Below are 13,051 nucleotides of genomic sequence, written 5' to 3'. Positions count from 1 at the left end.
TAATGACAGAATAATGATAGAACCTTGTACTGTCACAATTTGTTGGTTGAATTTGGTTGATATAATTTCTAATTATTGTCATCATGAACGCCAAACTCACCTATATCTCCCCAGATGTATCTGACTGGACAATGAGCTGATTATTCATGCCACTATTGGCATCCCAATCGAAAATTGAATTTTCCCTCCAATTCTCACAGAGAATAAACCGTGCCTCTGAATAAATGATGAAATTCAATATAACATTCACCCCGAGATAATTACATTCTCCAGTGACTGAAAATGGTGATACGTTTCTCCTAATTCGGACAGAGAAACGAGCTTCAGGGGGTTATCTGGGGACCCTGGCTGCACCTATGCCAGCTGTGTTATAGACATCGTCCATTACACTACCCCGAGTATACCGTAACTGGGAAAAGGGTGAACAAAGGGAGCTTAGGAGAAACTAGTGCAAGGGGCGACACACGCGCTTTGTACATTTTCGGAGCTCTCTCGAGTTATCTAATGCTTGAGAAATGATAAAGCAAGACGGAACACGGATACATACCATGGTGTACCACCAACGAATTATGGATATGAGGGATACGTACAGATTAGTGATGAGATGTGTGCTGGGGGTAGATAGAATTTAAATGTCAGAAATCATGACATGTCGTAAATTTGACGATTTCGAGATGAATTTTGGGATATTTTACGAGTTGAGGGATGATTATCACATTCGATGGGATTTTAGTCGTGAGTTGAAAGTGGTTATTGCGAGAGTTAACCCATTCGGTTTCGTGCAACGCATTATTATGAAAATTATAAAAATTATTATTAATTGACGAGGATAATTGGTGAGTTATTCATCGAACGAGTGAATCAATAATTTCCTTAATTGCATTTAAATACGATTGAATGTCATTTGTTTATTACTGGATATAATTAATAAAGATAAGTGCTTTAATCGCAATTTCATGGAAAAGGAAATTTGAATTGTAATTGTCACAATTCTCTTCTTTTCATTTAACATTGCGTTAATATACGTCCATACGTATGTCGGTCCTGGAATCATTGCCAGATTGTTGAGAAGAATTTTGAGGTTAACCAGCATCGGTTTGGCTTCCAAACTGTTTCGTGGGATTCCCCGAACTTTCTAGTAACTGGAAGCCCCACTCACTTACCGAAAAAACTTGAACTATTCTCCGCAATCTTGAAGTGTATTTTCCCTCATTTCCGCTGCTACAACTTGACTCCAATGATTTCAATCGGTTTTTCCATTATTTCTGGTTGACTCAATCGAGATATGACATACGGCAAAATATCTATAAATTTCTTCTGGTAAAATATCTCCCAATTCCTGTAAAATTTACCCGGATAAATTTCCTTAGCCTCCAATAAAATGTCAATACCAGCACTAGAATTTTTTTCTTTGTCTTTCGACGGAGTTAATTTTTTCTCTCAGTGTATACCACCCGCTAAAGACATTTGTAACAGTCTCTTGTGATACAAAACACCATTACAAAATTCCAGTGGAAACCGATACGTTTGTATCACTGAATATTTCACGTTGATAAATGCGAGCATCACTGCGGCCCAATAGATAACTACTATTATGTTCCCTGAAATACCAAGTTTTTTTTTTGTTCCACTAATAAATCTTCCCTTGACATCGAGTAAATGTACATTCGGCGAGAAAAAAAAGAAGGAAACATCGGGGACTTCGGAAAATAGATGAATCACAGGGAGCATTTCGATCATTGCCTGAGGAAGAACAATGATGTCTCCTCACACTCGGTGGATTTGTTCCTACGCAATTGAGACATGATCGTTTATATCCTGGGAATAGAGCGATTCGCAGTCACATCTTTCCTCCAACTTTTCATTTCATTTTCGCACAAAAATTCTCAAGAATTTCCAATTAATTTCATGAAATTATCTGTGCAATTTTTTGCAGCACAAAAAGTTTTCTTACCGCTGGACAATTACCAGAGGCTGCGGTAATTTTCACCCCAATTTTCCTGGAATAATGCAATTTTTCTTATGCATCACCTTCATTTCTCCCCGAAAATTGAGACAGAAAAAGAAATGAATGGAAAATTCAAGAAAAAAATATACGAGAGAGGAAAAAAAACTGAAGAGGGTGGCAAGCAATAGCAGAAGGGCAAGTGAATTGTGTGAGGGAAAATAAAGTAGTTTCGAAAAAGTGCGGGGCAGATGAAAATGAAAAAAAAAAACAGTCAAGGGGAAAGAGACGAGACGTTTGGGACTTATGATTGGTTCATTTGATTTGCATTGGAATTGTAATGACGCGACACATGGTGCCGGCAGTTCACTCCCATCTTGTTGAGCGACCTCCGGCATCTCGTGCTCGAGTGCCTCCAGGAAATGAAATTCACCGATGTCCGATAGGATAATACGGCGGGGAAGATTGCCAGCGGGTAGAAATAAAGTGCCACGAACGAAATAAAACAGAATTAAATTGACGTTAAAGTGATGATTGGGGCGTGGAATTTGCAGGATTCCCTGAAGACCCTATTTCTGGGACTATTTCTCTCCCTCACTAGTGTGTTGATGCCTCTCATATATTTTTTTTCGCGAATGAATATTGGGGATGATTCAGGCGGAAGTAATTTCGGTTATTTATCACACCAGGCATAATCAATAAACTGAAACAGGTGAAATTTCGAAGGGGAATATTTTAATGCCCCAACACTTTCATTAAAACCATTTTTCATTCTCACTGCTCATCATAACCACTCGCACACGTTTATATCTACTGCACTGTATTATACGATTCAATGCAACTAACTTTAAATCACAAAACTCTGGACGTGTTACGGGAAAAATTTAAAGCTTACGATTCTCAAGTTTCCGTGGATGGGGGAACGGGCATTTTTCAAATGCTAATAATTTCGAATAATCCATATTTTATTTTATGGTGATGGGTCAGGCGGGACAGGACTCTCAGCGACTTCTAACATTGGAAAAACTATTCGGGAAAAAGTTATGTATGTAGTGGGTGGAGATAAAAGGGAGGATCGGAAGATATGTGGAATAACCGCAATGTAAAGAGTGGATTCTAAGGTGGCAGAATTCAGGGCATTAGACACAGGAAAAATTTTTTTTTTTGTCATTCAAGAGCGAAGTGCGATTGCAGGAAATTTGGTGGGACTGTCATATATATTTTTTTCTGAACATTTATTTAAGATGAATAGAATGTCTACATTACATTGAACACACTCTCTTTTAATTTTTTCTTTTAACTTCAAATGAACACTTTGATTTGCACTTTCATGGACGAAGAAAATACCTTGCGATGGTACTATCCCCTTTAAAAAAATTTCCCAGAATTAAGAATATCATGAAAACGAAATAACCCCTCATCCTCACAAATAAAGGCCGAAAATCCCGGATTAGAGATAGCGAGTAGTGAAAATTCTCCGCACTTACTTTCATTCTTCGACTGGAAAATTTCGCAAGTTAACACCCGACAAATGCCTGAAATAACGCCGTCGTATTTTCTTTCAATCCAGTTGAAACGGATTTTCGGGGGGCGGCGGAGTTACCCCCACTGCGGCTGGGAAGTTCACAGCGTGTGAACATGAAAAGGGTGCGACACTTGAAATTGGGATAAAAAGAGAGAGAGAGTGCGAGGGCGAAAAAATAGCTGAAATCTGGGGAGAGCTAAAAACCTGCAGTAATATATTTAATGAAAGTCTATTCTCATGTCCTCACAGCTCCCGAGGCGCGTGTCATAAATTTTTATGCAAAATACCAATCATTAGTGCGGAAAAAACAATTTTACATTACACAGCAGCAAGAATATCGAGAATTCCCTGAATTTCCGAAACTGTGGTAATCGATGTTGTCATCGGATTACACAATTTATACTCTTACACTGAAAAAATATCAACACTGCGGGATGTAGTGGGCGAGGAATTTTTTTTTTTTCAACTTCTGCCCAACAAATTCAACACTGAAAAACAAATCCTCACAACTCGTTTATTTCCATTCGACTCGGAAAAACTTTTCATTCTGGCGTGTCCCACAGTGGCGATTTATTCTCGTATGAAATGCTCTTTTTTCACGTAACACCCATCATGAGAATTATTTTCGGTTCATTCACGGTACGTTCGTCAGCCCAGTGATTTTTTTTTTTTTCACAATAACCATTTTGAAAATGAACAAAATCCGAGGCTTTTTAAACATTAATTTCTACGTTTTATAATCCGTTGAAATACCGTTACTGCAGTGTTTTTGAGAATTTAACAAGCTAAAATTCTTCTAAAAAACAGTAAAAAGTCATCAAAAGTACAGCCAAAATATGAAAAAAATATAATTTTACAATTTACGTAGAGCTTGTCAGTCTCAATAATTTCATACAATTATTTTTCTCCAATTCCACTCGCCCTCCGCGTGCTCTAGCGACATAAACGCGGTTGTATAATCGTTCATAGTTAATTCAACGCGGTTGGTGAAGGGTAAACCAGCGAGTGGATATGGAATCCGCTCTAATTGAGACATTAGTAGACAACTCGTGACTAATTAACAGAACGCGAGAATTTTCATAGTCTACTGAATTCCCGGTAATTTTTTGTTTTTCCCCGGAAAATACATCCGGTATATGTATTTATAAAGAATGTTTATGCATTCATAAAACCATTTGTTCACACCAATCTTCGGCGTTCGTGAATAAATTGATGTTTCGTTTATTATGTGCATTCTTGATTTATCGCATAAATATCGAATGAACTTTTTTTATAATTTTTCGTCTGAATCCCCTGCTGTTGAATATTCCGATGAACCAATGGTTCTTCATTGTTTACCAATGAGATTTTTTTCGGCAGATTTCATTAATCTAATCCGCCGTGAATGAATCACCCTCGAGATATGATCCCACAAAGAATGTCTTTGATTAGGAAAATTTAGAGTTGATTTTTCGAACTATGAAATTAGGACATGACAATGAAGTACCCGAGTGGAAATTGAACTCAGGTCCGGATCAAGTCCTGATCAGATCGCCCTCATGTATAATCAGGTACTGATCCGACGACTGGATCAGAACTTGATCAGGCATGTAACGCCTTGACTCGGTCCGGACCTGATCAAGCCGACCTGGACAGGATTTGATCAAGTCAACATTATCTCAATCTGATGATGCGAATAAACAATCATTATTAGCTGAAAACAAAAAATAATTCAATTTTTTCACTACTGTTCATCTATCTTAAGGAATATCTTCCATTATTAACAGTGAAAAACCACCTGTGATTTTACCGATGCTGGGGCTCGAACCTGCGATGTTCCGATTATCAGTCCTATGCCCGATCTACTAGGCTAACCGGATCTTATGATCAAGTCAATTCTATTTTGCCTATATGATCTCTATCGAGGTATGCGTTAACTTTGTAATTATTTCCGGATGTGCGCATATATTTTACAAGATTTTTTCGGTCACGATTCAATTCCGTTGATGACAAAGATTTAAATAGTAATATAATAATAATGAGCAAATCGAAGTTAGAGAACTATTTTCCTCTTGAAAATAATTTATTTGTAAATTTAATACGTCTACACATATTTACACAAAAAAAACACTTGAATAAAGTACATTATATACCTGATTCAGAATGGTCTAATTTTTAGCTTCTCATGTATTTAATGTAGTCTGTAGTTTTCGAGATCTGGGGGATTGGATCCAAACTTAATCAGAATCATCCGATCAGACTAAGCTTAGACTGATTGGATGAGAACCTGATTCGGTTCTACCTGGACTATTTATGTTCTGATGAACTGGATCAAAATTTGATGAGTTTCCCATCGATATCACTAGATCAGACTCAGATGAAGATGATCAGATCAAAACCTGATCATAATTCATCTTAGGTAGTTCGGAACAGGATCACTTGATCAAAACTTGATCAGTTCCTCATCAGGCATGGCCTGATCAGACAAACCTGACGAATACCGGATCAAATACTGATCCAACATCAGAGCGGCCTGAGGCGATTTCCACTCAGGCTGACCTGACCAAAATCTGATCCGAATTATTGCAGGAGGACGGACCTCAGGTTCAGATCAAGTTCATCATATCAGAACCTGATCAGAGTAAGTCTGATCAGATGCAACAAATCAAAAACTGATCAGTTCTTGATCAAGTCTCGCCTGATCAGTTGAACCTCGCCACCACCAGATCAGGTTCTGATCAGACCTCAGGCGCGCCTGACATAATTTCCACTCGGGTATGCAATAGGGATGAAGGTCACCACAGGTCTGACGAGGGCCCTTCCAACTCACCAGAAGGCCGCCAGATCCTCCAGATGGTCGCACCATCAAAGAAACACGAGTTACATAAAAACAGACAATAAACAAAAAATTCCCCAGTGACTCCATACGTTCAAACGTCACAAATTACAATCATCATTTATCCTGACGCATGACCCACCTCACAACTTAATGACAGCACTAAATCAGAGTAATTTGGAGTCGAGCCATCGGCGAATGTCACAAAATCCTGGAAACTTGCCTGACGACTGACATAAGTGAATGATAAATTTTTCAACTCGACTCTTCCTAAGGTCTTCACCCCCTAATCCTCCCCATTTTCCTAAAAACCCCCGGAATCCATGCGTGCACCATCAAAAGCCCCAATTACAACGAATTGGGGCCGTATTATTTTCGTAGCGCAAAGTTTGATTGAACCGAAAACGTTGGGACGATAAATCCGTGCAATAATAGTTATGATAAATGCGAATGGAGGTATGAAAATACTCGATCGAGAGGTGGATTTCACCGTGCAATCAACCCCCACCTTCTCTCGGCTCTGGTTATAACGCAAACCCCGTGGCGACTGGTGCCTGGGAATCGCAGGTGTCGACGGAGATAATCGGTTTCGCCGTTTCTTCGTTTCAAACGTAGTCCCATTTACCACAGAACACGGGAACTAGAGCAAAGCGCATCGGGGCAGCGATTGGCCTCACCCAATTGCCAGTAATTATTTTGCTGTACTGTTGAAACAGTTTAGCATTAAATTCTTCATCCGCACAACTGAAGTACAGGGGATCTAGTTAATTTCGGGTTTAACGAGCGGATAGATTTTACGGGTTTTATTGCACTCGAGATTTCATCAGTTCATGGGGAATCAGTCTTATGGGGAAAGGGAGGATGGGACAGTAGTGCCTTGAGTGGGGACGCCTAATAAATATTTTTAGTGGAAGGGTAATATTCAAATAAATTTGTTAAACAATTGTCTTTTGACGAATATAATTATCGTTAGAGGGTAGTGAGGTGATTTAACAAATAATTATGAATTAGTTAGACCAGTACTGGTCAATGCCCTTGATGTTGTTGGAAATGTTTTGCCAATATATTTAAAAACTATATAAAGTTATCAATTGTGCCGCTATCATGATCAATTAGGATACCCGGTTACTGATAGTAAATTGAATTTACGAGAATAATCAATAAACCGTGGAGAAACTTGAGGCTACTTTGACGATCAAATACACAGTTTCCATAAAGTCTGAACACCCAACGCAAACGTGAAACTCAAATAGATTTTGGATGTAACGTATAATGCGCGACACGCTTGGCAAATTCCAAAGTGAATAGCTAGGTTACGGCGTTTCATTTTACCAAAACATACAGGACTGGCCGGACATAAACTGTCGGCGACGACCTGGCAAACACTCAAATCCCAACAAATTCTTATTGTAAATTTAGGCGGTTCAGGCGAACGTTACTAGTACCCACGTTTGTTTATAATCACGTTTCCCTCGTAATCATCATGATTCTCACATGAACGACTATAAACAAATTAGTATTTCGAAGTAGTAGCAGCAATATCTTATGTATTTTACTTTAATATAAATTTGAACATTGTAAATGTTATTGAGCTATCGGCGGGTCCCTTAACAGAACAAAATATCTTCAGACGATAAAAAATGTTTAAATACAATGAAGATTCGTCGAAAATTTAATGATAAATTAATATATTTTTTCGCCCGGGGATGTAGAACTCTGTATAAAGAACTAGATATATTTTTCACGTATAAGACAGTTTTTAGAATAAAGTTAATCCTATTCTATAATAAAATTACAGTCATGAATCCTCCATAAGTACCAAGACTACTGGATTTCGCTGTAGAAATTTTACTGGAATCCAGAACTTTACGGCTCTGGGAACCAGAAACTTTTCTTTTCTGTGAATACTCTATTGTACTCCAAAGATGAAATTCAACGCTTAAAATCTCTAATACTTTTGGTGCTCTTACCTCAATTTATATTCAGTATGAGGAGATGCCTCCGGCGATTTGTAATGATGTCCAGTCTGCAACAAACAAAAAAAAAAAACATTCGTTATTAGTGAAACAGAAATAAACAGCTAGTGTTTTACGCTTGAGTCGTGTGCTCAACGAACTTTATAAACGTCTATTGATGCTTGGATGTCTGGTCATCATGGTACCAGTGCGTCGTTTCCACTGAAGTAGCAATAAACACCGTGGTAAGTGCTGTCAACGGAGATAACGAGCATCTTAGCTCCCGGTCAAAGCTGTATTCCTAACGACGATACTTCTTCGAGTCAGTTGAAAATTAATTATTAGTCGAAAAAGAAAAGAACAACTGATGCAGTTCCGGGTGACCCAGAATTGTAGAGCAATTTATTTAAACAGCTGCAAGGGAATGCATTCGTTTTATCAACGACAATGTCCTAGATCGAATTGAAATAAAAGTCTTTATCTCAGCATTGAGTTCATAAATCATGAGATCCATTTGTCGTTTATTTTATCATAAATATGATATTTTAAATGCTCTCAAGATGAGCGAGAATTCAGGTCAGAGATCAGAACCCCTGAAATTTTCAGTCTTCTTCCCATGAAAAATTTCGAAAGGTTTGCGTATCGATCCGCCCACCAAAAATAATATTCACTATTGAAATACCCAATCAGATCACTCAATGTTCAAGGGACGAACCCTTTTTATCACACGAAGCGAATAACCCTCATCACCATTAAATCATTGATCACCGCATGGAAAAACTTGAAGCTCTACACGCCCACTATCATCATTCAAAATCGCAAGACCACGTGCACTACACGGTCCAACAGTGCGTGCTAGCCAATAGACAGTACGAAGCCTCCCGGCTCAGTGAATCTGGCACGCAAAGTACTCTAGTAAAAAAATCTGAATAATGATCTGGTGTCTAATTTACTAAAACCATTGGGAGAGAAAGCTTCCCCGTCGTAGGAGGAGCCGAAACGTCGACGACTCACTGCGACTGGAACGAAAATACATTCGCTGTAGGTCAACGACGACCTCCAACAGCTCAAAAAACCTGGTGTATCTATTCTTCAACTAAAAATAGTACTCACTGTTATAACACCCGATGGAATCAGCTCATTTTTAGTGATCCATCCCCTTCAATAACGAGACGAAAAAGGAAGCGATGAACTACTAGCAAATCAAGATCAATTATCCCCCGATAATCCATGACAGCTTCACTGATCTCATTGGTCGTCCACACACCATGAAATCACTGATCACCACGTGAAATACCCGAAGACTTAGTCAATCACTACCAGGAAATTCAAAATCACAACACCACGTGCTGTTCACAATTCTTAATCCAACTCCCTGCAGTGTGTGGCAGCCAGTGAACACTATGAAGGCGCCTGGCTCAGTGATTCTGGCAGCCGAAGCACTCTAGTAGAATAAGAAAACTTGAATAATGATATGATGGCCAGCTCTCGAAAAAAAAAGAAACACTGGGAGTGAGAGAGCTTCGCTGTCGCAGGAGGAAGAGAAACGGCGACGACTCAGCGTGACTGGAACGAAAATACATCAGCTGCAAGTCAACCGCAACAAGAGATATATCCAAGCCATGCTCTAGGTGACTATTACCCAGCAATGGATGACGAATATTAATGAAACGTTTTGTGTTAGCGAGTCCACAGCGTCAGACGAATCAACTCCACCCGAAGACACTTCTCTAAGGACTGAAGGTGAGCTCGCCAATCGCCAGATCAATACTACCAAAATTGGACGTTGAAAGGAACTAGTTCATGGAGAGAATAAATAGCTCGTCGAAATGAAATTATAAGATAACTTTTGGGAATTGATCATATCAGATATCCGGCTGAAAATAAAGAAGTCATCTATTGGATAAGATGGAGCAATTGTCTGATATTGTGCTCAAGCTGTTTTGAGAATACCGTATCAAGCCATTGGAGAGAATAGAGACGACAAAGAAGATGGCTTCGAGAGAAGAGAAGAAAAAAAAACAAATATTAAAGTGAAGAAAAAGGAGGACGGATACGCCTCCCGTGTGAGCGCTGAGACGGAAATACATCGTGAGAGTATAGTTCACCCACGTCAGAGAGTGGCAGAGGAGTTTGTAGAGTGAGAAGGAACTGAGAAACGCGATCTAAAGTGGTCTGAAGCCGTGTTGGTCCGACGGGGAGAAAATATATAAGCACCAAGTGTAGAAGAGGAAGTCACCCCCTATCCCTTCTTTGTCTTCGATTCACAAGTATCAACTATATTTGTCTCCATTGCTACGACCGGCAATGGAGATAAGTCGACCCGTAAACAACCTGTAAGTACTATTTTCGTCAGATTCAACTGCCAGATTATCTTATTTATGTTATATTTATTACCTTGTAAAGTCGTAACAAGGAAATAAAGCTCATAACATGAATTTTATTCTCATGCGAGTACAGAGAAACGCTTGAGGAGATGTGGCAATGTGATTCAGGTCTATTTTACATGATTTCTCTCTTCCCTGATATCGTCCCCTCCGAGCTTTCAGGTTCCTGAGCAGTTTAGTGATAGAGGATCGTGAACACGAAAAGCTCGCTTTTAACCTTTTCCCGTTGCACTGGGACGCACTTAGGGATGTGAAAGGGAGGGTGACGTGTTTAAGTAGAGGCACACTATCATCAGTGTTAATAAACCTTTTAGCGAATGAAATGTGTCAAAGAAGCCAAATGAATTTCAGATGTCAGTAAATTGGTTCTAATTCAAGGTGATTATGATATCCATTACGAGGGGAGAGGATCATCCGTCAGCGGGCCAGTGGTGTCACCTCATGTGACTCCTCCTATGAGGTGATACCCAGCTTTGTCTCTGATTCTAGCTCATAATGCAATCATATGAGGTTGTGATCATTGGAAAACATTTAACCAGCCAACCTCCAACATTCCTCGAGGGCGTAGGGCTTATCTTATTACCGCGCATGTAGCATTTACACCGATTACATCGGTATCGTGTAGCTCGTGTGTACTTGAGTTCAATCTACCATGTGAAGAAAGTGGAATATATGTAGAGTGAGAGAGGGGAATGGTGTATGTAATCGGGTGTACGTTGTATGTACGCCGAGGGTAGGTCCAAGCACGACAACAGCGTTCCATTCTCACTGGCTTGGCCCTGGAATACCTACAGAAGGGAAAGAGCCAGTGGGGGGTTGGTGAGGGAGGGCAGGGGCTGAGACCCCTCGCTTTCAGTCTGGTTCAGTGGTGGACGTTAGGTGCAGGTGGTGCAGCATATTTATAGCCAAGCCGTGACTCCTCTTCCTGCTCAGTTTCCTTTTCCTCTTTCCTAGCCAAGCCGAGGGAATCCTCAGGGCGACACTGCCTTGCCTTTTCCACCTTCCCTAGACTTTTCGTACTCTCGAGTCTCTAACGCGGTGAGGCTCCAGCTACTTCCGGAGCAACTCCAAAGGGCACAACGGAATATCCAGGGTATGGGTTGCCGGGGGAAAAAATGTAAATAAGTTTTGAATGGAGGATGGAAGAATGAGCGGCAAGTGTTGTGGGAGTTTCTTTGAGTTTTCCGCAGCTCGGACTTTTGTTTTGTGAGAAATATTGAATTTGTTGATGCAGTGGAGCTAATTAGCACTTCATTGATTTTTTTTAATTAGGTAGGAGGGTTGTACGAGGTTTTATTGAGCTTTCTTGAGCTCACGATTCGACGGATTACCCTCATGGCGGGCTATGATTAACGCCAAGAGAGCAAGGTTAAATATCTGAATTATCCACATGAGATTGCCGGCAATATGTGGTATACGATAATATACCGCAGTCTAAAACATTCAACCGAACAAGATATCATGCGCTCCGAGGATCGACAGGGCAATGAAACAGACATGTTCAATTAATGTTTGGGGTTATCTAACAAGTGCATCATCTTCACGAATAATACCACGATGTTATCGTAAATTATCTTCAGGTGGTGTAATGTTGCTTGCCCACCGAGTTGTTACAAGCATTTATGGAGACCACTCAGCTGGTTCTTTCAACTTCAAAATTAAAAATGACGAGGTAGGGGGGAGGGGGGGGGGAATTTCAAAGGAGATTAAACGCGAAGATAACTGTCGTTAGTGTGCACTGATATTCAAGATAAGTATCAAGGGATGAGGGCACTTTGTGAACAAAGAAGTAGCTCTCTTATAGAATAATCGAATTTTTAATGCAATTTTATTGGCTTTGAAAATTTCACGATATAATAATTATAAAATTTTGGCCCTTATCACCTCTCATAAATCATCCAAATTTTTCCTTCCCTTTAATAGATAATTTCCCATCTGAAATGCATGCTAACAGGTGAGATTTTTCTATATTCACTCCAGAATCTATAATTTTTTAGTAGACGGCTCGACTGGGTTGAGTCGACATCGTATACACTCAACGAAGAAATTGAAGTGTATGGAAAAAGCCCGAGAAATATAACGGAAGATGAGAGTTGAAGGATATAGGTAAGAGTAAAGCGATAGAGAAGCTAGAGCGGTTGGAGCTGTGCAACAGGTGTCGACGGGCTAGCTCCCCGGAATCACTCCATCTTTCTCTCTCACTCACTCCCTTCAACCACTTCAGATGGCAATTCCACAGTGTTTCTCTCTATCGGACGCCTTGTATTCCACCAAGACTGTTTCACTCACCATCTTCCCATAGATCTTCCAGCCAAGATAGCAAAAATGTTTAATGGGGTGAATTCACTGGAAAATACCACTGGTGCATTCACCTCACCCGAGCACCGATCACAGAATATCGTTTCTCTCAATGATTTTCACATT

General features: G+C 39.9%; 2 protein-coding genes across 10 annotated transcripts in view; one reads left to right on the top strand and one right to left on the bottom strand.

The window, feature by feature from the left end:
* Nucleotides 1–13,051, bottom strand: part of LOC135168846 (zeta-sarcoglycan) — a 165,996-nt gene that overhangs the window by 24,018 nt on the left and 128,927 nt on the right. For 5 of the 7 annotated variants that reach the window (XM_064133435.1, XM_064133436.1, XM_064133432.1 and 2 more), the window contains one exon: nucleotides 8,256–8,311. In XM_064133435.1, the coding sequence (XP_063989505.1) occupies nucleotides 8,256–8,311 (56 nt within the window). Of the gene's footprint in view, nucleotides 1–8,255; nucleotides 8,312–8,401; nucleotides 9,183–9,353; nucleotides 9,930–13,051 lie in introns of those variants that run through there. The other 2 variants (XM_064133437.1, XM_064133438.1) reach the window with 2 other exon arrangements.
* Nucleotides 1–13,051, top strand: part of LOC135168810 (GAS2-like protein pickled eggs) — a 215,368-nt gene that overhangs the window by 86,910 nt on the left and 115,407 nt on the right. The window lies entirely within an intron of this gene.

The sequence above is a fragment of the Diachasmimorpha longicaudata genome, chromosome 13, assembly GCF_034640455.1.
Source record: "Diachasmimorpha longicaudata isolate KC_UGA_2023 chromosome 13, iyDiaLong2, whole genome shotgun sequence".
Lineage (NCBI taxonomy): Eukaryota > Metazoa > Arthropoda > Insecta > Hymenoptera > Braconidae > Diachasmimorpha > Diachasmimorpha longicaudata.
Note: the sequence above shows the minus strand (reverse complement) of the source record. Positions and strands in the feature narration are given on the sequence as shown.